This window comes from Sarcophilus harrisii, chromosome 3, assembly GCF_902635505.1.
Source record: "Sarcophilus harrisii chromosome 3, mSarHar1.11, whole genome shotgun sequence".
NCBI lineage: Eukaryota > Metazoa > Chordata > Mammalia > Dasyuromorphia > Dasyuridae > Sarcophilus > Sarcophilus harrisii.
In genome coordinates, this window is record NC_045428.1 from 378,857,042 (window position 1) to 378,880,064 (window position 23,023).

General features: G+C 34.3%; 1 protein-coding gene across 1 annotated transcript in view; it reads left to right on the forward strand.

The window, feature by feature from the left end:
• Positions 1-23,023, forward strand: part of HIBCH (3-hydroxyisobutyryl-CoA hydrolase) — a 91,885-nt gene that overhangs the window by 62,452 nt on the left and 6,410 nt on the right. Inside the window, exons 11-13 of the mRNA XM_003764047.4 lie at positions 1,574-1,655; positions 9,437-9,556; positions 10,292-10,325. Of these exons, the coding sequence (XP_003764095.2) occupies positions 1,574-1,655; positions 9,437-9,556; positions 10,292-10,325 (236 nt within the window). The remainder of the gene's footprint in view (positions 1-1,573; positions 1,656-9,436; positions 9,557-10,291; positions 10,326-23,023) is intronic.

Sequence of the window (23,023 nt, forward strand, 5' to 3'; positions counted from 1 at the left end):
TGTAGAGAAAAAGGAGTTCTATATTGTCTAAGAGCTGTCTTTTCTGTCTTTTCTTCCTATTCACTTTGTATAGATCTTCCCAGATTTTTTGAAACCCTCCCTTTCACCACTATTAATTTATTTAGCAGCAATCCTTGTATATCCGTTCCCATGGGAAGAATATCTTAAGCTGAATTTGCTAACAGTGCAGTGATATGAAGTCTAGAAGCTGCATAGTAACTATACAATGCATATACTTCTATTTGATAAAACATTGCTTTATTTTCACTTATTTTTGAAAGTGATTACTCTGTTTTTCCAGGACAGCAGCAATGATTGGGATAGAAAAACAGGAATACTCATCATTATATTTTAGAACAAATACTTTTTTTTTTTATTATAGTAACTTTTTATTGACAGAATCCATGCCAGGGTAATTTTTTTACAACATTATCCCTTGCACTCACTTCTGTTCCGATTTTTCCCTCCCACCCTCCGCCCCCTCCCCTAGATGGCAAGCAGTCCTATATATGTTGAATATGTCCTAGTATATCCTAGATACAATGTATGTGTGCAGATCCAAACAGTTTTCTTGTTGCACAGGGAGAATTGGATTCAGAAGGTAGAAATAACCTGGGAAGAAAAACAAAAATGCAAACAGTTTACATTCATTTCCCAGTATTTTTTCTTTGGGTGTAGCTGCTTCTGTCCATCATTGATCAATTGAAATTGAATTAGGTCTCTTTGTCAAATAAATCCACTTCCATCAGAATACATCCTCATACAGTATCGTTGTTGAGGTATATAATGATCTCTTGGTTCTGCTCATTTCACTTAGCATCAGTTCATGTAATTCTCTCCAAGCTTCTCTGTATTCATCTTGCTAGTCATTTCTTACAGAATAGAACAAATACTTTGACAAGGTAGAAGGCATAATAGACTGACCAAAAGGAAAATCTCTATGAACTAATAATTCTTAAGAGTCATTTGTCCAAGTCATCAAGTAAAATATTATAGGTAATTAAATCATGAAAAAAAAACATTGTATAGTACTGAGAAGAAGCTAAATAATAGTAGAGTATGTAAACCATCTGTAGACTTTTGAAAAGTGTTCATTTTTACATCTAAGAATATCTATTGATTTTGATAAATGTATTAACAAGACAATATGATATTCATGGCCTGTCAAGATCACAGGCTAGCTTTGTAATTCTGAGTAAGACATTTAATTTTGATGTGTCTTTGGTTTGATTTGAGTTGTTTCCTGGAAGGTGGAAGGAATAGTATCTTTACTATTGAATCTAGATCTAGCCCCACTCCCCAACAAAACAACTCAGAAATAATCATTATAAATAGAATGAAAGGATAAAATAAAGCAAAGGAAGTTAGGCTTCATTTCCCATTAGTAAAGAAAGGTTGATTGCAAATAGTTTCCTAGAAAATGTAGTCTATTTCTTGCTAGAAAAACTATTATTTTTTACTGTAGAGAAAAGGAAAAACATGCTTTTCCTAGTTCTAAATTAAAATTCACTGGTGGTTCAGAAATGGAAAATAGATCATTAATTGGTTAATTAGTTAAAATTTCTTTCTATAGTTGTTTTTCAGCAAGTACTGTGGAACAGATTATTCAGAATTTACAAGAAGATGGTTCACCTTTTGCACTTGAACAATTGAAGGTAATGTATGCATATTACCAATAAACTTATCTTAGTCTTAAGTGATAAGATAGGTCTTATCACAACAAGACTTTTTATGACATTAAAAACCTCTTGAATTTGTTCTGTTATCTTCATCTCACTTTCCTTTGTGGATCCTGGGTTAGAGAGCCTCTGACATTATCTTTGCAAAACTCTTGGGAAGATGGATTCCTTACTTAATTGCTGGATGACAAGGACAAATTTGATAGGAGACTTAGAAGAGGAGAACTCATCCTTACTATTTTCCATGTCCTATAGGGACAAATATGAACTAGGAGAGGAATTATTAAGGAGAAAATGAATATGTGGCAATTGTAACATTTAGTTGTAGAGTCTGTTGCTATGGAATGGACTAATCAATGACCTTTAACCAAGGATAAAAGTTTGAGAGGGAAGTTTAACTAATAAAAATAAAGCAGGCCAAATTTAAGCAAATTTCAGTATAGAAATTATAAACAATTTTACAAAAAATGTATTGTTAAATGATTACAATTCTTGCTTTTAATGGCAGTGAAGAACATGGGATTTCTTGTGAAGATTAATGACCTTAAATGTGAAGAATAATTATCTTAATATGTTCATTAAGCAAGCTCTGAACGCATTCATTTTTAAAGTATGTCTTGGTCTCCTAAATTGTTGATACTGATTTATTTTGTGGCTAATAACTTCGTAGGTCCAACTTGTACTTCATTTTTAACTCTGAGTGATTTTAGCATTTTACCTAAGTATCAAAAAACTCCTTTTCTAGGTTAGCAGTTTTGGACAAATACTTGTATATATGTTAATGTTGGGTACACTTTAATCTTTCCTTTAGTATAATCCTCAATTAACGATAGCTTTACAGTCTATTTAAGTGGAGAAAAAAACCTGCTTTTCTATAATTGACCACATATTGTGTACTTATCCTACTCAAATATGCCTAAAGTATGATGGAATGTCACAATATTTCTGGCATTTCAACAGAAGAGAATGGTACTATCCTTCCCTTGTACTGTAGCAGAAATATTTGAATTTGAGTTTCATATTTTCCATTTTATAGCCAATATTTGTATTTGTATTAACTAATAAAAATAAAGCAGGCCAAATTTAAGCAAATTTCAGTATAGAAATTATAAACAATTTTACAAAAAAATGTATTGATAAATGATTACAGTTCTTGCTTTTAATGGCAGTGAAGAACATGGGATTTATATTCCAATATTTCACCTCCCCAGAATTTCTATATATAAATACAAAAACACCTAGGAAGATGCAAAAAAAGTTCATTGTTGCTTGTACATTTTTGAGAGGCAAGCCTCATGTTAAAGCTGTTGCTCTAAATGTGGATGATTATTTTTAGTTAAAACTGTCTCTTAGTCATTCTGTGAGACTAAGATTTGTTGAGTGCCTCCTCTCTTTCCTGAGTACTTTACTAGCTAATGTAATCATTGCTTATCAAGAAAGAGTGAAAATTTAAGTAATACAACTAGTAATTTCATTTAAAAGCAATTAAGCCTGATAAGAATACATGAAGTCACTTAAAAATAGAATAGATAATAATGACCTATTTTTTAAATTGGGCTTTAAACTTTACAAAGTAATTTCTTCAAAATCACCCCTTTAGGAAGATAGTACAAATATTATTATCCCCATTTTGCAGATGAAAAAATTAAGGTTTAGAGAAGTTAAATAGCTTATTAAATTTCACTCAGCTGATCAATGGCTTGATGAACCAGTTCTGGCACTTGATTATCATTGTTTCCCTTCTTAAAAGTCCATGAATGACTTCTTTAATAACATAGTTCAGAATTTTTCCAAGTCAAACTCATCTACAGATACTACAGGTTCCCTCTTCTTTTTATGAAAAATGAGGCCATTTGCTTTTCTATAATACTATCGTACATTTTCAATTCTCTACAGTGTTTTAGAGACGTTTAGTGATGTTTCAGCATTCACATTTAACTGTTCTTTTAGTACCTTAAGATATGGTTCATGTGTGTCTTCTTACTTGAACTCATTGAAGGCAGCTAAGTGCAGAGCTGTAATCAGGGCTCTAGGAACGTGTCTTAGACTTGCATGGGTTACACTTGCTCCTGCAAGCATTTGTATCCTCCCTATTACGGTCCAGACATCATGGTCCCCATTCTGCATGGCGTGAGATTATTCCCTTGTTTGGCCTTTTGCTGGGCCCTTTTGTTTCATCTACTTTGCCATTTCCTCCCTACCCCCAAATGCGGGTGCAGGTGAATCTCTCTAGGGAAAGCAGGTCACCTATCCTTCCAGAACAATAACACTTCTTGATGGAGTGTTCTTTGAGATGTTATTCCTCTTCTCCTTCATGGGACTTTGCGCTCTTCCTAACGTAGTTCTTTGTGTCAGTATTGTGCCCTCCAATTTTCCTTTGTATCACTTTTGGCCCTGTTCCAGGTGAAATAATTTTTAGAAGTGACTTTATGTAAGTGGTCTTTACTAATGCCTCACATGTCTTGGATTTTAATTCTTTATTCACCCTTTATGTCCTATCCTAGTCCAAAATTCATTATCTTGGGAGAGAAAATAGAAGGAAAAATGATAATTGAGTAGCCCTACCTTTCCTCTGTTGTCTATTATTAGTGTTTCATCCATCCTATGTCATGATCTTGACCTTCTTTGAGCTTTCTCATGCCTCCAAAATAGTAATTACTACCAACCTTAATTCTTCCTTAACTTTGGGGTTCCTGACAAACCTACAACCTGTTACTCTATATTCATCTTTTGTTAGTTGTTGCTTCTATATTCTAGATATGCCTTCTAAAAATCTGAGTTTATTTTTTTTTCTACTTTGATCTCCTTAGACATCTTACCATTTTATTTTGTCAGTTTTTTTTGTTGTGGTTTTTAAGAATTTCAGGCCTGATAGGTTACCATCCTTCAGGATTAAACTTCCTCTGACGAACATTAGGCCTTTGGTTCCTTTTTTTCCTTTCTGTGAAGTTTCAAAATCTGTTCTCTCAAAATATAGATTGTCAGATTATGCTTTTCAGTCTCTGTTAGAAATTCTAAAATAGAGTGGCCACTTGTCCCTAATGTTCCTGTCATTTCTGCTTCAGCAATCAATTCCTTCTTGTAAGATTCATGTCCAGAATAGCAGTTGCCCTCTTTGCTTCATCTAACTCTTTGAAGGATAAATTGTTATCAGTGTATTTCAAAGCTAGAGCTACTTATGCTGTTTTTAACCGAAAGGGAATCCAATCAAGATGTCTATGTGGTTGAAATCACCCCTGTCAATTTTATTATTTCATCTCTCTGTGCAAGGTTTGTGATCATTTCCCAAATCTCTTATCTATTTCCTCCTACTCAGTTGCCCTGTAATCTCCCCATTTTACTGTTTTTTTTTCACATTTGATTGATGTATTTAAATGATCTCTACTGTGCTTCTCTCCCTGAAGGAGCTCTAGCTTTTTTTTTTTTTTCTTAAAAAAATTATTGATATCTTTTATTTTTATATTACCTATCTTTCCTAAAAAATCAGTTCAACAAAATTAACCAACATATTAAAAAAACTCTGACATTTTTATATTCTGTGAAAATATCCCCTACTTCTGCAAAAAATCTGGCTTTCTTAATATTAATGCCATACTATTGCCATCTTTAGCCCTTCTTTTCATTTTTAATAAGACACTTTTTCATAGCCTTATACTAGTCAAGCATGCCATCCCATCCAGTCTCAGTGTCTCACCAGGTTTTAGTCCTATGAGATCAAATTTTCTACTTTGAAACTAAGGTTGCAGGAAGTCTTTTAGGGGTGGACACCTAAAGACCTGAATAAATTCTGCACAGGGCTTAAATAAATGGGGAAAACTGGAGGGTTGAGTTCAAGATCATAATATATATCTCTCAGAGAGAAAAATGTAGCCAGAAAATGGAAAGAGACTGCATTGATCGAGGCCTGATGTCATTACAAAATGAGGATTGTAATAATTCTACTATCCCTCTTAACTGGTCAGGCAACATTTGGAATACTGGTTTAGAAATTTGGTTATGGATGGCAAGTTTGGGAAAAACCATTATTTATATATTAGGGTATAGGTTATAGGTATAGGGTAAGGTTATCAGGATAGCTAGAAAAACTTAAGAGACTGTGAATTAGGAGTATCAGGCATGTGAGATTCAGTTAAAAGAAAGGATTGGGGTTGTTTAGTTTGAGGAAGAGAATATTTGTTGAGATATAATAACTGTCTTCCAAATGAAAGATTTTTCACACAAAATAGGGATCAGATTTGTTCTCTTTGAGCCTTGGACACAGATTGAGGAGGAATAAAAAGAAGTTGCAGAAAGGGCTGATTTTATTTCCATATAAGGAGACACTTATTAATAATTAATTGGCCCAAAGTGTAATGGGTTGCCTTGAAAAACAATAGATTACTAGAGATTCTGGTTGACTAGATGACTCCTTGTCTAGGATGTTGGGGATAAAATGCTTATGCTTGTATGGGTTAGACTAGATGACCTGTGAGGACTGAATACTTTGATTTTGTGGAATGAAACTTGTGAACATTAGCTCATCTTCCTATAAGACAACTTCATATAATGTGTCTTTTAAAGGGAAAGTGAAAAATATCAAAAAGAAAGAAAAGAAGGAAGGAAAAAAAGGAAGGAAAGAAGAAAGTAATTTTATATTCATAAGTATGCTATGATTTTGCTAAATATATCCTTTAATTTTTGTTGATTATTACTATAAAAACAATTTCATTTAATAGCAATTCCAGGGGACATAATGTTTCTAGGAAAAGGGTAATTATGATGCAAATTTAAGCTAAAATGCAGCAATTAATTCAGTTCAGCATAGAATGTAATTGCAGGCTGCTGATAGTTGCTTGAAATTTTTAACAGAAAGTAGTAGAAATTTTTCTAGTTATCTGATTTGAAAATTTTAAACTATTCAATGAATATATATCAATTACTTTATTTATACCTTACAGGACCTTTTGAATATCATTAAATAGTAGCCCTTATAGCCTTAGCATATAATCTTTGCATTTTATTTAAATTATAACACTTTTAAAAAGTATTATTAGAAAAGTACATTTAACACGAGATAGCAATTCAATACAAATTTATTAAGTGCTTTCTTTTTGCAGTGAATAATCTTGAGAGCAAAGACTGGGGTTTTTAGTCTTTGATTTTTTTTATTCCCAATATCTGGCACATAGTAGGTCCTTAATAAGTGCTTAGTGAAGTGAAATGAAAGCTTTATAGTAGATTTTGAACTATTATTACAAATTAAATAATGACATGCTATCTGCTCTGAAGTTCCTTGGATAAGATAGGAGAAAGAATATTATTTGCTTAAATGAAGAGTATTTTTGTCAACTCTAATGAGAAAATAACTTTTTTGTATGACTTCTATTCTTCCTTTAAAAGAGTAAAAGCAAAATTTTGTTTCCATAAAGCAGTATTTTTCAATAGATGGGTTATAATTTTTACTTACGCTATGTCTGAACATTTGCATGACAGAATTATGTATTTATGTGTGTGTATATATACATATATTTAGTTATGTTAGATCTTTATGTAATTATAGCTATTCATTTACATGTGTATGTATATATGTGTGTACAATGTGTAAGATTGATTATTTTTATTTGATACTTTGTGACTGTTATGAATTCATGCCCAAACCATACATCTTTTGTTGAATCTGCTGAAAAAAATTTGTAAACTGACAGGCTATTGCAGCAACTTATGATATCTGGGCTAAATTAAACCTCTGGCTCTATGTAGTAATAATTGGAATCCTAACTTATAGGTTTCTCCTCAAGATCTTTCAGAATTCATCAAAAACTAAATTGCCTATATATATTTATGCATACACAGAGGTATATTCCAAAGATAAAAGAACATCATCCTTGGAGAGCAAGATAGGCAGATTATTATTTCATTAAGCCTCGATGAATTAGAAAAGGTTCAAGTCATGATTAATTTTTAGTTTTTTTTTCCAAATTAGTTTGTTGATTTCATTAAGATTTAATGGTTTTCAGAAGGATTTTATGAATTAACCTAAGCAGTTCTAATTTGGTTATTTTAACAATTTTTTAAAATAATGAATAGGCTATCTTCCTCTAAAGTAGGGATGGTGATCCCTACTCTGCTGATAATTCTTTCTTTACTTTCATCTGACTCACAAGGACATAACTTGTTATAAAAGTTTTTAGTGACGATATAGTGGACTTTTAGAAAGATGGAGGAGTGAGAAGTCTGGAAAGAAACCAGATCCTTAAGTATGCCTCTTTTTTCATAGATTAAAATGACCCAAAATATAAGGGGGAAATTTAAATTAACCAAAGAAACATAAATTAGTCAAGTACCATGATTTTTTTAAGTTTAAGTTTCTTCAATTAGTGAAAATCTACTTTCTCTCCAACCTCCCTCCCTCTCCCACACTGAAAAATAAAGAAAAATAATACTCTTGTAATAAATTTGTAATCGGGCAAAATAAATTCTTGCTTTGTTCATGTTTTAAAAAAAAACAACATGTTTTTGTATGAGCTCTAGGTCCATTGCCTCTCTGTCTGTAGAGGAAATCATATTAGAGATTGCTGCAGTTAAAAATATATATAGATAAAGGACAAAAAAAGGAGCAAACAGAGGTATTATCCCTCTAATATGAGGAACATATATTTTATTATCAAAAGATCACTAAGAGAATTTACCACCAGCAAAGTAATTTTGATCAGCAACTAAAGTTCCATTCAAATGGACTTTGTGTAATGTTGGATATAAAGTTCAAAAAATATCATTGAGACTATATTAGAAAAACTGGGACCTGAGCTCTGGTAGCTTTTAAATAACATACTGTCCTCTACCCATTTTGTATTTTTATGGATAGAGTATTTCTTTATGTAGTTGAACTTGAGAATGCAGCAGAGACCTGCAATCTCTAATTAGAACTTTCCATTTTTGTACTTAGTGAAATTTCTTAATTCAAGTAAACTAAAAATCCTTACCAAAAGTTCTTGTGGTGGTCATTCAGCAACCGGCTATCAAACTTCTATACATACATATATACATATTGTGGCTATAATTCAAAGGACAATTTTTAAAACATATATTAAGTTTGTTGTATAAGTTGTTAACATATATTAATTAACATATTAAATAATTGTTCACTCCCAATTACATTTTTTTAAAAATAGCAATAGCAGTAATAGCAGACATTTATGTAGCACTTTAAGGTTCACAATTTTTTTTTAAAAAATCTGTATTATCTCATTTGATTCTCACTTGACCCCATGAAGTAGGTGCTATTATTATTTCCTTTATCCAAATGAGAAAAATGAGGCTGTCAGGCCATGCAGTATATGTCACAGCTACACACATGGAGTAATACCATCAACAACCTGTACTGCAATATGAAAGAAGATAGAACTATTACAATTATTTATTCATGTCCATAATTTTTATTGTATTGAATATTTGAAGATATAGCTAGTACTTATAACAGTGCTTTAAGCTTTATAAAATACTTTCCATGTTATTTCATTTTATTCTCACAACTATGTAAGGTGGTTGCTATTATTATCCCCGTTGCACAGATGAGGAAACTGAGTCAGAGAGGAATTAAGTGACTTACCTAGGTCCATGCAGCTAAAAAATAAATAGAATTTAAATTGTCTTCCTGACTCCAAATCTAGCACCTTCTATTTACTGCAAATAAAGGATATGTACAGACAAAGATTATGTTGGTTTAATAGAGGTGGTAGAGAGTCTATAAATATTTATTTGACCTTTTATCTCAACAGGTGTTTGAAAAAATGTCTCCAACCTCCTTAAAGATCACATTAAGACAGATAATGGAAGGTTCTTCAAAGAGCTTACAAGAAGTGTTAATTATGGAATATAGGCTGAGTCAAGCATGCTTGGTAAGAATTTCTTAGTGCTTGGGAACTTGAAAACTTATCATGATCAACAGTTAGTAGACATTTATTAAGTGCCTACTGTGTGTTTGCTCATAGAGTAATTGGCTTTAGTTATAGGAAGAGACTTCATTTATGACTTTATATGAAGCAGTTATATTCTTATGCAATAGCAGGTCTGTTATATTGTCTGATAAGAAAATATTTTCTTAATATCATTTATTTTATTATTTAAAATGCTATTAAGAGTATTTTAAGAGTAAGTAGTATAATCGTGTTCTTCTTGACTTTTTTTTAAGACCCACATTTACATATTTATCTTGTCACATGCATTCCACCAGGGTAAGATTCTGACAGGCAGGATCCTATCTCTGTTTCTGTGTTGTGTACACTGAATGAAGATTTTGATGCGAAAGGAATGAATCAATCATTTTGGGGGATTTGTGATTACCACCAAATTTACTATTTAATGTACATTCCCTGCCCCATATTTCAAAATAAGCAAACAAAATAAACCACTGCAGGGGGATCAATAATTTAATTGACAACAAAAATTAATCTGTTTGTTTTCCTCTTCTCTGCCAACAATTTAGTCCAATTTGTGGCTAAAAAAAGTTTACTTCTGTCCCTCATTAATTAGAAACAATTAACTGTCTTGGAAATTTTGTGTTTCAAAAATTTTGTGTGTTACAAAATGTCCATGATTTTACCTAAGTTCGTCTCTATTTCTTTAACTTTCAGAGAGGCCATGACTTTTATGAAGGTGTTCGAGCAGGTGAGGAAACAAACAATTATTTTTCCTTCTTGGCGGTTATATAAAACTAAGATTGGGGGTAGACAGGTAACACATGTTTTGTGCAGAGATGTGTCAGAGACACTTTATCTTTTCTCAGGCTCACAAAGTACTTCATCAGTACTACCCATTAGATAGCATAAAGAAGGACTCCAGTATTGATGGTATCAATTTAAAAAATACAGCTCATCTGGCAACTATTGTGGTCGATGTTTAAAAAAAAAAATAACTAAACTTGTTCCTAGAGCCTAGTGCCCTGACTTTGTTGGGTGTAACTGGAGCTCATTAGACTGACTTAGTTTACTCATAGCCACATCCTAGCTGCTACAGAAAGTAACTATGTAGGTATGTAGGCACAGGCTTAAAAGTGGAATCCTTACTTTTTATTCTTTTACATATGTACAGCCAGGTGGCACAGTGGATAGAGTGCCAGGTCTGGAGTCAGGAACATTCATCTTTCTGAGTTCAAATCTGGCTCAGACATTAGATGTGTGATCCTGGGCAAACCATTTAACTGTTTGCCTCAGTTTCCTCACTTATAAAATGAGCTAGAGAAGGAAAGATAATCCACTACAATATCTTTGCCAAGAAAATCTCAAATAGGGTAATGAAAAGTCAGGTATGACTTATATGACTAAACAACAACAATAATGAAAGAAAAATGTAATTTTTTTTTTCTTATCCAACTTCTCGGGCCCCCAAGCCATTAGGTAAGAATATCTATTCTAGGATAAACTACGGACTCCTCTGCTTGTCTTTTAAAAGCCTATACAATGTAGCCTGTTTTTTTAGTCTTATATATTCCATGTTACAAACTGGTTTACTTTTTCCCATGACTTTATATTCCCATTTTTGTATATGATCATTGCAGTCCCTCCCCATCTTCACCTCATAGAATCTTCCCACTTCCTTCAAAACTCAGTTTAAATACCATTTCTTATAGGAATCATACCTTGATGCCTCCAAGTTGTTATTGTCCCCCCCACCTAGAAATTACATTAAATATTTTCTATTTGATTTTTTTATATATACTTTGCTCCTGAGAGAAAATAAGCACCTTGAAAAAGAAGTATTTCATTTTTGTCTTTATATCTCCAGGGCCTAGTATATAGTTGGTGTTTAATAAATGCTTACATTAGCAAAATGGATAAAAGGGAAAAAAATCACAGATGGTAGTGAAATTATTGATTAAAAATTGGGGGGGACACACCAAAAAAGGAGAAAATGAAAATGAAAAGAGGAAAAAGAATAGAAGAAAACAGAATAGTGAAGAGACATGTAGGAAGAAAAAAAGGAACTAGAATATGAGCAGATGAGGGAATAAAAGAAGAGAGAGGAAAGGAAGGAAGAGAAGAGTGCATTCTTTACTTTCCAGAGAAAGATAAGGAGATGGGGAGTGTATTTGGTAAATACAGATATATTTTGAACCCAACTTTAAAACATTGAGGTTATGTTGAATATGCCCTAGACTATTGAAATAAGCAATATTGATTTTATTTCTCTCTTCCATCCAGAAAAAGAAATTCAAAAACAGAAAGTTTAAATACTTTTAAAACCTAAATAAAGAGAGCAAATGGCTTTGACCTTTATCCTAAAAAATTAAAGCATTTGCCAATGTTTTGGAAAATGAGAACTCTTTTAGAAAATAGGGATATATAATAACATATGTTTTATAAGACCAATTATTTAATAAATAAACTACTTAGATTCCAGACCAGGCCTAGAAATACTTGTTTTGACCTAAAAGGAATTTAAAGAATCTACATTCCTGAAACACCAGGCTTTGGCATGTAAATGGTAAACAGTGATTCATTACTGCTTTAGAGTTCTCTCATATTTCTGGTGTAGAGCAGAAAGATAATGGCATGAAGTTAAAATATAGGGCTAGATGAACAGATGTACTATACCAGCTGTCCTTGTGAACCTCCCCTTATTAAAAATCTAGCTTCATTATAATTCATTTTAGAGCATAAGCAAAAAATACTAATTTCTTTTCAAAGAAAGAGAAAACAAAGCATCTCCTTATAAAGCAAACTGGTTAAAACAGGACTTTTCTTATAGCTTTTCTTACCTTGAACATCTACTACATTTATTAAAATCAATCAAAGTCATCATTCTTTTATTTTGATACTTTGAAAGAGCCGTAATTTTGTTGGTGTGAGGATTATTTCCTTTGAATCAACCTTACTCCCTCCACACATTAGTCAAGAGACTTCATAAATTGCCCTGGCTAAAACTCCTGCTAAGTGGAGATCATAAGCAGAATGCCTTCAGTGAGCTAGGACAGGACGCAGGTGACAAGCACACTTTAGTTTGTAAGATCCACTGGCACTCATGTTTCCATGACATAATCTTTAAAAACCCAGGACTACCTTCAGGCCTTGATTGGGCATTACAGTGAAACATTAAAGGCAGAGCTAGAACAAATTCTGGCCTACTGGAGCTTTGTCTCAGGTAGGAAGTTTAGAGGGCTTAAAAATTTAGCATATGTTGTTCTTTAGTAGAACAGAATTAAATTCTTAGTGGCCTCAAAGTTTTTCTTTTTTTGGGTTGCTTTTAATAATAGCTTTTTTATTTTCAAAATACATGCAAAGATAGTTTTCAACATTCACCCTTGCAAAACTTTGTGTTCCAAATTTTTCTTCCTCCCTTCCCTTCACCTCCCGCCCTAGATAGCAAGTAATCCAATATAGGTTAAATATGTGTAGTTCTTTTAAAGATGTTTCCACATTTATCATGTTGCACAAGAAAATTCAGATGAAAAAGGGAAAAAAAAGCAAGCAAACAACAACAAAAGCGGTGAAAATGTTACTCAGTCCCCATGGTTCTCTCTCTGGGTGCAGATAGAACTTTCCATCACAAGTCTATTGAAATTGGGTTGCATCACCTCATTGTTGAAGAGTCTATCACAGTTGATTATCACATAATCTTGTCATTGCTGTATACAATGTTCTTTTGGCTCTACTTATTTCATAGCATCAGTTCAGATAAGTCTCTCCAGGCTTTTCTGAAATCATTTTGTTGATCATTTCTTTTAGAATAATAATATTCCATTACATTCACATTTCCAGTTTCTTTGCCAATACAAAAAGGACTGCTACAAATATTTTTGTACATGTGGGTCCTTTTCCCTTTTTTATGATCTCTTTAGGATATAAACATAGAAATGGCATTGCTGGATCAGAGGGCATGCACAGTTTTTTTAGCCCTTTGAACATGATTCCCTGTTGCTCTCCAGAATGGCTAGATCAATTCACAACTCATCAACAATGTATTAATGTTCCAATTTTCCCACATCCCCTCCATCATTCATCATTTTTTTCTTGCCATCTTAACCAATCTGAGAGGGGAATGAGTGGTACCTTAGAGTTGTCTTAACTTCTCTAATCAATAGTGATTTAGAGCATTTTTTCATATGACTAGAAATAGGCCTCAAGAATTCTGATGCTGAATGAGTAGTGGTGGGTTTTAGAAGCATAAGGCAGCAGTCTGGAGCCTTTTATAATCCCTCTCTTCTCCTTCTTTTCAATAAAGAAACCTCCATTTACCATGTTCCCTTACTCCGGTTTTTCCTTCCCTATTTTTCTTCTTTCCTGCACTTTCTCCACAAGCAGAGCAGCAGTACTTCCCCCAAATGAGCATAATCATCTTATTGTTATTTTTCTCTCCTAATGGAAAAAGCCTAATTCAAATCCTAAAGCTAGATTATATTTTCTAAGGTCTCTTACAACTTTGTGATACTATTCTCTGAGTCACTATAATAATTACTCCATCTCAATTGCTTCTTGTATTATTTTCACCTTCTGAGCTACTAAGTGAGTTTGAGGATACCTATCATATCACTTGGTCAATTTGGTGCCAGTTGTTCCAAGTGCTGAAATTGCTGGTATAGTTATGTTTACCCCTTCTTTTCTAGAAGTTTTGTCATCATTATAAGATGTACTAAGTGGAACCTCAGTTGTACTAAGTGGAACATTCACCATTTACATTCCACAGAAGCTCCCTCCTTAAAACAACTTTATAAAGCCACTTTGTGGCAATGCTGTCCAGAATAACTCTTCTATCCCTGGTTGCTGAAAAGAAATAAAAGCAGGTCATGTCAGCAGAACTGGTGAGCCAGCACATGTTTCATAATGAAATAGGACCTGATAGGAATGCTCTCCAAAAGCTAAGTCAATAGGTAGAGAATTAAACACAAGGAATATAGATGTTATTTAAACCAAAGAAAGGTGATAGCAAAAAATCTGGTGAATTCTGCCCTTTTGGTTTTATACTTTGGAAAACATGAAAATAAATCAATTTGTAATACCATATTAGTCTAATAGTTTAATAGTTTTGAAATTCAGCATCACCTTAGGGAATTAATAAGATTATTTCAGCTCTCTTACAGGGAAAGAAATGTTGAAATATAAAAGAAGATATTCAGGATTTTCCTGTTTTACTATTATTCCTTCTTTCTGCCTTTCCTTTCCTTCATTTTCTAAGAAGTAGCTACTCTTTGTGTGTTTATTTAAGTTTTTTTGGGGGGATATACCCTTATAATGATGACAGACTTTTAGAAAAGAAGTAAATTCAGCCATAATTAGCAATTTCAGCATTTGGGGCAATGGCACAAACTGATCAATTAGTATGACAGATATCCTCAAACTGACTTGGTAGCTCAGAAGATGAAAATAATACAAGAAGCAATTGAGATGGAATAATTATTATGGTGGCTTAGGGAGTAGAATCACAGAGCTGTAAGAGGTCTTGGAAAGTCTAATCTAGCTATAGGATTTGAGGTGCTAACAAAGAGACAAAAAGAAATAGAAGCTTTTTCCCTTAGGAGAGAAATATAACAATAAGATGATTATGCTCATTTGGCGGGTGGAAGTATTGCTGCTCTGCTTGTAGAAGAAATGCAGGCAAGAGGAAAAAGAGGGAAACAAAAACCCCTATAAGGGAACATGGTAGATGGAGGTTTCTTTATGGGACAGACTGGAAAGAGAGTAAAAAGGGTCTGGCCCACTGCCTTATGCTTCTAAATCCACCACTGCTCAATCAGTATCAGAACTTGGAAGCCTATTTCTAATCATATGAAAAAATGCTCTAAATCACTGCTGATTAGAGAAATGCAAATTAAGACAACACTTGAGGTACTACACTACATGGGGGAATTCATGTTATATACACATGTAGTAATATATACATAGACACATCTTATATGTGTATATATAATCTATATCTTTATATGTTTTAATAAAGAAGAATGCCATACTGTTCTATTGTAACATGAGACTCTTAAGAGTACAGTTGTGAACTGCGACATTTGCCTTTTTCAGTATTGTTAAAGTTTCTCACAATATTACTTAACTGCTGCTCCTATTCTGCTTCTCCTTGCAGAAATAACCAAGGAGCTGCCTCAGTTTTACAATCCCTTGAGGGGATAGTGTGTAGCTCAGCTCAGTGGTGACTGCAGTGAAATAGGAGAAGTGGTAGTGACACAGAAAAAACTGAGAGTGAGGTGCTGGGCTCACTTTGTAGGGAAGGCATTCACCCTATTTGATTATGCATAAGGTAGCCAGGATACAATTTCCTGATGACACTTAGGGTGGCAGTTGTTTTTCTGCAAGTGCATAATAGGAAACTCAGTGTATTGTACTTTAACATCTCTCTTCCTGAATATTTTTATGAACTAATGGAAGCTCTGGTTTCAGTATAGCCTGACACAGGCACAGTAACTTTCAGCATCCAAAAAGGGGCTAATCTAAAGGAAGCCCTGATTCTGTTGTCCTTTATTTTAAAGATAATGCATACTCACCTTTAACTTGAGTTTATTCCTTTGCATTCTAAATTCAAAATGAACTTAGATAAAGCATTATATATATTTTTAGGGACTCCCCATAAACAACAATTTTGTTCTATTTTATCATTGGAAATCTTTTGCTATATAATAGTTTTAAAAGTCTTGAAAAAGCCCTAGTTACTTTTGAAGTTCATTCTTAGGAACTTAACTAATTCTACCATAATAAGCTATTTTTTAAAAAGTTCTTCCCCTCTAATAGAACTTCCATTATAACAAAGAAAAAATGATTGAGATTGTAACTGTGACAGCATAAGCAATCAACTTTGGTAATAAATTCTCTTCATCCCATTACCTAGAGAAATGAGGTATATTTTATCTTCTTTTGGAATCTCTTTTGGTCTTTGCATTTAATCTAGAGTCTTTTGCCTCTTGGTACCTCTTAGTGTTGTTTTTATTTACATCATTGTCATTATGTACATTGTTCTGTTCCATTGCTTGTTTTCCAGAGAATGGAAGGAGGTACATTTTCTCATCTTTTGGGAACCAAAATCGTAGTTAGAGAGGGAGGAAAAGGAAAGGGAACAAGCATTTATTAAGTGCTTACTATTTGTCTGACATTATACTAAGTGCTTTACAGATATCACAGCAACCCTGAAAGTTATGTACTATTATTATCCTCATCATACAGTTGAGGAAAATGGGGCAGGACTTAACATGCCTATATTTCTACATCATCCCTCCCTACATTTTTTCTCTCTTTTAATTAATCAACCAGTCAGTAAGCCAGTTTGTCAATAACCATTTATTAAGCACCTACAATGTGCTAAATGCTGGGGTTACAAAGAAAGTAACAAAAAAATAATTATTGTACCTAAGAAACTCATAGTCTAATGGGAGAGATAAAATGAAAAAAATTATGTATAAGCAAGTTATATACAGAATAAGTTGGAAAAAATCAACAGAGAAAAGGTACTAGTATTAAAGAGGAATCAAAAAAGGCTTTTTGTTGAAGATGAGATTTTAGCTGGGACTTGAAGAAAGCTAGAGAATGCAGTAGGCTGAGATGAGGAGGAATAACCTTCCAAGCATAGAGAAAATATCTGGAGTTAGGAGATGGAATCTCTTCTGTGAGGAACAGCAAGGACATCTGTGTCATTGGGTCTGGGGAATGTCTGTTATGTGCAGATTTTTGTTATTTTTCACTTGTTTCAGTCATGTCCAACTCTTTATGATTCCATCTAGGGTTTTTGTTAAATCCAGACTAGCCCCCTGGAGGCCTCAGGATCAGCCAGAGTCAGGATAAGTAAAAGTCCTTGGTCTTTAGGGGGAGAAGCAGGCAAACTGCCAGGAGTTTAGCCAAAGATCTCTTCTGGATTCTGGAGTCCAGAATCTCTACAGTTCTCCTCCTGATCCTGCCCCAAGTGAAATCTCACCTCTCTCACCTCACCCTCTAATCCTTGCCTATGATTATCTTAACATCAAACACTGAGCCAGCACCAATGGTGAGAAGAGCCATTTATCCAAACATATGCTAATAGAATCATTGTTTCATATGAATAGGTGATAAGCCTTAAGTGCTGGGTTGTCTGATTCAAGTACACCTTTTCATAGCTTCAGCCCTTTACAGATTTTCTTGGGAAAGATGCTGGAATGGTTTGCCTCTTTTTCTCCAGCTCATTTTACAGATGAGGAAACTGAGGTAAAGAGTTAAGTGACTTGTCCAATCACATAACTAGTTCTGAGGCCAGATTTGAACTCGGGATCTTCCTAATTTCAGATCTGGCACTCTAACCGCTGTACCACCCAGCTGCAAATACAAATAATAACAACAACAATAATCTCTACTCTTGAGCTTATATTCTGGAAACATAGATCAGTGTATTCGGAATAAATATAGAGAATAAAGAGAGATTAGTTGAACTGAGAGCATATTGGAAAGAAGAAACAAATTAAGCAACCAATAAAAATTTATAAAATGTCCATTCTTGTCATGAGTGTCAGCCAGTGAAAAGATTGATAAGAGATAGTTGGTTTCCTGATCAGTCTGTGTGTTCATATACACATACACAAATATCTATATCTTCCTATCTTCCTACATAAGACACTCCACCTCTCAGCTCTAGCAATCTCCCATGCCTGAAATGGTTCTCTTCCTCCCCTCATCTCTACTTACTGGCTTATGAATGAAGTAGAGGTTAGGAGAAAATGTATTCTGAATGTAGGGAATAGCCAGTGCAAAGTCATAGAGATGGGAGACAGAGAAAAACATGAAAAACAGAGAAGGCAAGTATAGCTGGATCACAGACTACAGGAAAGGATGTCATATGTTCAATAATGTTAGGAAAAGAGCTTGGGGTCAAGTTGTGAAGGGTTTTAAAAGCTAAAGTTTTGAAGGGTTTTAAAAGCTAAACAGAAACATTTTGTCTTAGAAGCATTAGAAAGCCACTGAGATTTATTGAGTGGTATATCTGAAGTCAGAGATACCTGGATAGCTAGATCAGTACTTGGATAGATAGCTCTGTACTTAAAGAAACATTATTTTTTTTGGCAGCGGTTGTGGGAGGTGGTCTGAAGTATAAGAAGCCTGGGGCAGGGAAATCAATTGGGAGTGTGTTGTAATTATCTAAATGAGAGGTGCCAAGTCCTGAATGAAGGTGTTAGTGGTATGAATGGAGAGAAAGGGTCTTGATAGGATCTCTGTTGTGGAGGTAGTAGTTACAACAACTGATTTTGAAAGTATAGGAAGAGAGAGGATATGGAATTTGCTAAGGGTATGAATCTGGGAGAGTGGAAGGATGGTGGCAATTTGGATGGAAATAGGAAAGTTTGGAAGAAGATTTTTGGAGAAAGAGACTGAGTTCAGTTTTGGACATGTAGAGTTTAAGATATTTCCAGGATATCCAGTTTGAAATGTCTAGTAGGCCACTGGTAGTATGGGACTGAAGCTCAGAAGAGAGGATTGGTTGTGGATATATAGATATGAGTTATCCATATATAGATGTTAATTAAACCTTGGAAAGCTGATGAGGAGAGACACAGATGGACAGACACACAAAGAAGAGAAAGAGAAAGAGAGAAACAGAGAAACACAGAGAGAAACAGACAGTAAAGAGAGAATCAGAGAGAGACAGGAGAGAGAAATAGAGACAGTGACATAGTGACAGTGACAGAAAAGGAGGGAGGGAGAGGCAGAGAGAGAAGGGAGAAGCGGACAGAGGGAGGGAGAGAGAAGAGAAGAACGAAGAATGAAAAGGTTTGGAGAACACCCACAATTAGGGGCTTGATGAGAAGAATGATAAGTAAAGGAAGGAGATAGAAAGAGTGGTCCAGTAGGAAGAAAACCAGGAGTAGAAGTATAGTGTCATGAACATACAGAGAGGAGAAAATATCCAGGAGGAGAATTTGGGCAAGTGTCAAATATAAGATATAAATTAAGAATGTTGAGAACTGAGAAAGGACCATGAGACTAGGCAATTACGTTTTTGGTGGTAACTTTGGAGAGAGCTGTGTAAGTCAAATGATAAGGCTGAAAGCCAGATTGCAAAAGGTGCAAAAAGGATGAAAGGAGAGAAAGTAAAGGCAGGAAGTTTAGAAAGCTTTTTTTTAGTATAATAGAAAAAAAGGGATAAGAGAAATAACAGCTTGAGGGGATGATAGGATCAGGTTAAAGTATTATAAAGATGGGGGAAACTTGGGCATTTAAAAAATGGTATTGAGTTGATCTAGTCACTAACAAATTGAGGCTATTGGATTTACCAGTACAGGTGAGATGATTCCTAGTGGCAGAAGTTACCAGGTGGCCATCAATGCTCTAAGCAAAATTGCAAAACCAATCTGTTAGGATTTATTGAGACATTAAATTGCTGTATGTCATCCATTGTGATAGGTACTAGGGATATGGATATGAAAGTCAGTCTCTGCTGTCAGGGAAGTTACCATTCTTCCAAACTATAGTTTTTGGCACTGAAATTCTGTTATTCTGTGTGAATTTAGCATATAGAATGTTAGTGCTAGACAGGTCCTTAGAGACCCTATTTCAATCCCTTAGATTGAGGGGAAATTGAATCTCAGAAGAGAGAAGGGGGCTTGCTGAGTCACAAAGCAAATTGGGGACACATTTGCAATAAATAATAAAAACTGCTGACCTTTCATAGAATTCTTTAATGTTGGAGCTGGTAGGATCTTGAGTATAAAAACTATTAGAAATAGATGGAATTTTATAAAACCATTAAATTCAACCTTTTCATTTCTCATATGGGAAATCTGAGGTCCATAGGGGCAGCAGAGTAATTACTTACAAGAGAAAGTTACTGAGTGAAGCTAATGTCTAGGAACAAAACTCTGGGGAAGCTAGTGCATTAGGAAAGTTAGGTAAGGCAGAGAGAGTCAAGTGATAGACACACTCATGTATCACTAGGTCAAAAGAACATTATTAAGCACTTTCTGTGTTCTAGGCACCTTGCTAAATGCTAGTGATACACAGAAAGACAAAACCCAGTAGTCTTTATTCTCAAGGAACTTCTATTCTAATAGGATAGGCAAAAAGCAAACTATTTTCATATAAAGTATATATAGGATAAATAGGTAGTAAGCTTAAAAGGAAAGCGTTATCCAGAAGTAGGGGGGGAAAGGATAGGAAAAGGAGGATATAACCAGAAGAGGAAGGGCGTCACATAACAAGGTTGATTTGAGTTGAGTCATGAAGAAAACCAGGGAAACCAGGAAGAAGCTAGAAATAAGAAGAGGAGAGGGTTTTCTAGGAGTGAGGGTCAGCCAGTAAAAAGGTTAGTAAGTCAAAAGATAGTTGTCTATATACATATACAAAGACATATACATCTGTCTATATTTCTTTCTATTTTTTCTTCTTCTTAAAATTGTTCCCCAAGTACCCAGCACCATCTTGCTGTCTTCTGGCTTCCCGAAGTTGCTATATCCACCCTCAAAACTTGCTTGCTCTGAAATTTTTCCTCTCAGATTCCTAGACATTAAGGTCTTAAAGAACATATACTCAACTCCTTATATTATAGTTGAGGAAACTGGGCAAGGTCTTTTATCCAAAACATTATATAAATTTGTAAGTTCTTTTTTTTCTGAGACAATTGGGTTTGAGTGACTTGCCCAGGGTCACATAGCTAGGAAGTTAAGTGTCTGAGGCCATATTTGAACTCAGATCATCCTGACTTCAGGGCTGATGCTCTATCCATCACATCAACTAGCTGCCCCTAATCTGTAAATTCTTAACTTAATTACTTAGAAGTAAGCCAAGAAGAAAAAAAAATGTTTAAGGCAATATGGGAAAATTGAAATAAATGCTAAGAGATTGGAGAGTATAAAAATATGAAAGAGCAAAGAGGAAGGAGATAATGCCTAGAAGTCTGTGATGAATATAAGGCTCTTCACACAAAGGGTACAATTGGACAGACTTAGAAAGAGCAGCCACTGCCACATAGAATTAAGGAGAATCCACAAGCACCTGTGGTGAGAGGAAATCCATTGTTGGCCTTAGGAGAAAGATGGAAGTTGTGGTTGGTAACTTGTTAAGAGTACATAGAACTGCTGTGGTCATTTAGTATCTCTGGGGACTAGGAAATGAATCTATTGGGGACCACACGTGTTTTTAACAATTCTTCTAGAATTAAGAACTTTGGAGGACAAGGAGGAAATAGAAATAAACAGCTGATTGCCTAGAGGGCATCAAAAATATGGGGTTTTCTAGAATGACCTGCCTTATAGTTTGGTTTCTTTTAAATTAGAGGAACTGATGATGTGCCTAACTGCTACCATCTTACACCTAATTCTGATGAATAAACTTTAAGAGAGCAGATTTCAAAGAGTTCAGTGAAATGAACCCATTATTTGGGGTCCCATTGTTGGGGCTACAGATACAAACAAGCAAGACAACTTTTGTCCTCAAGGAGTTTATAATCAACATATAAAGAAGTGAAGGTGGAAAGTTAGTGGAAGGGCAAGGCTCAGATCATGCAAAGTAGCCTAGTTTGGAAATGGTGACTAGGAATTGACGTGGAGACCTGGTTCTGGGTGAGATAAGGTGAAAGATCACCTATCAGAGCCCAGCATCTGAGGGGCATAAGGTTAAGGTACCAGTTGTAGGTTTAAGGGAATAACAAAGTATAGACAGCATAGTATGGATAATTATATCCATAAAGATTCTTAGAATATATACGTAAATCTCTAGAGAAGAAAATAAATTATATGAATGTTTATCGTATTTAACATGTTGTTTGTTTCCTTCTGTCTCTTCAGTGCTAACATTCTATATTATTTCTAAAACAAATTGTAACTAATGGTTCTTGCTTTTATTAACCAATTTAAAATGCAGTAATTACTCTCCAAAAACAAAGACTTAATTCTGTTACATTCTCTTTTTACCCAACAAGAAAACTAATTTTGATGTCATTTAGTTGACTTGAGTAATTATTGGAAAGTGCACAACTTTTGTGTAATGTCCAGACTAGCTTTCTGGAGGTCCTCTGGATGGGCCTTGATCTCAATAGGATAGTCAGTCACACCACAAGGATAGTGAGGAATAGAGTCTAAAGTCTTTATTGTCTCCTTCACAGTCTATGTCGTTCACAGTCGGTTCACTCTGACTGACTGACTCTGTCCTTAGTTCTCTCAGTCTTTAAATACCTATTACAATTATATCAGCATACTGAGTATATGCCAACTAGAGTAATTATATCATTATATCATACTAGATATATGTGAACTAGAGAACCATTATATCATCAATTCCACTGAGTAAACACCTTGTTGTAAGTATCCTTGCTTCAAGTATACTTTTCTCAGAATTCAGGCCTTCTACATCTCCCACTTACTTTTGTTTTAGAACACAGGTGGTCACACCCTCCTTGACTTCTCAGGGAAGTGAGAA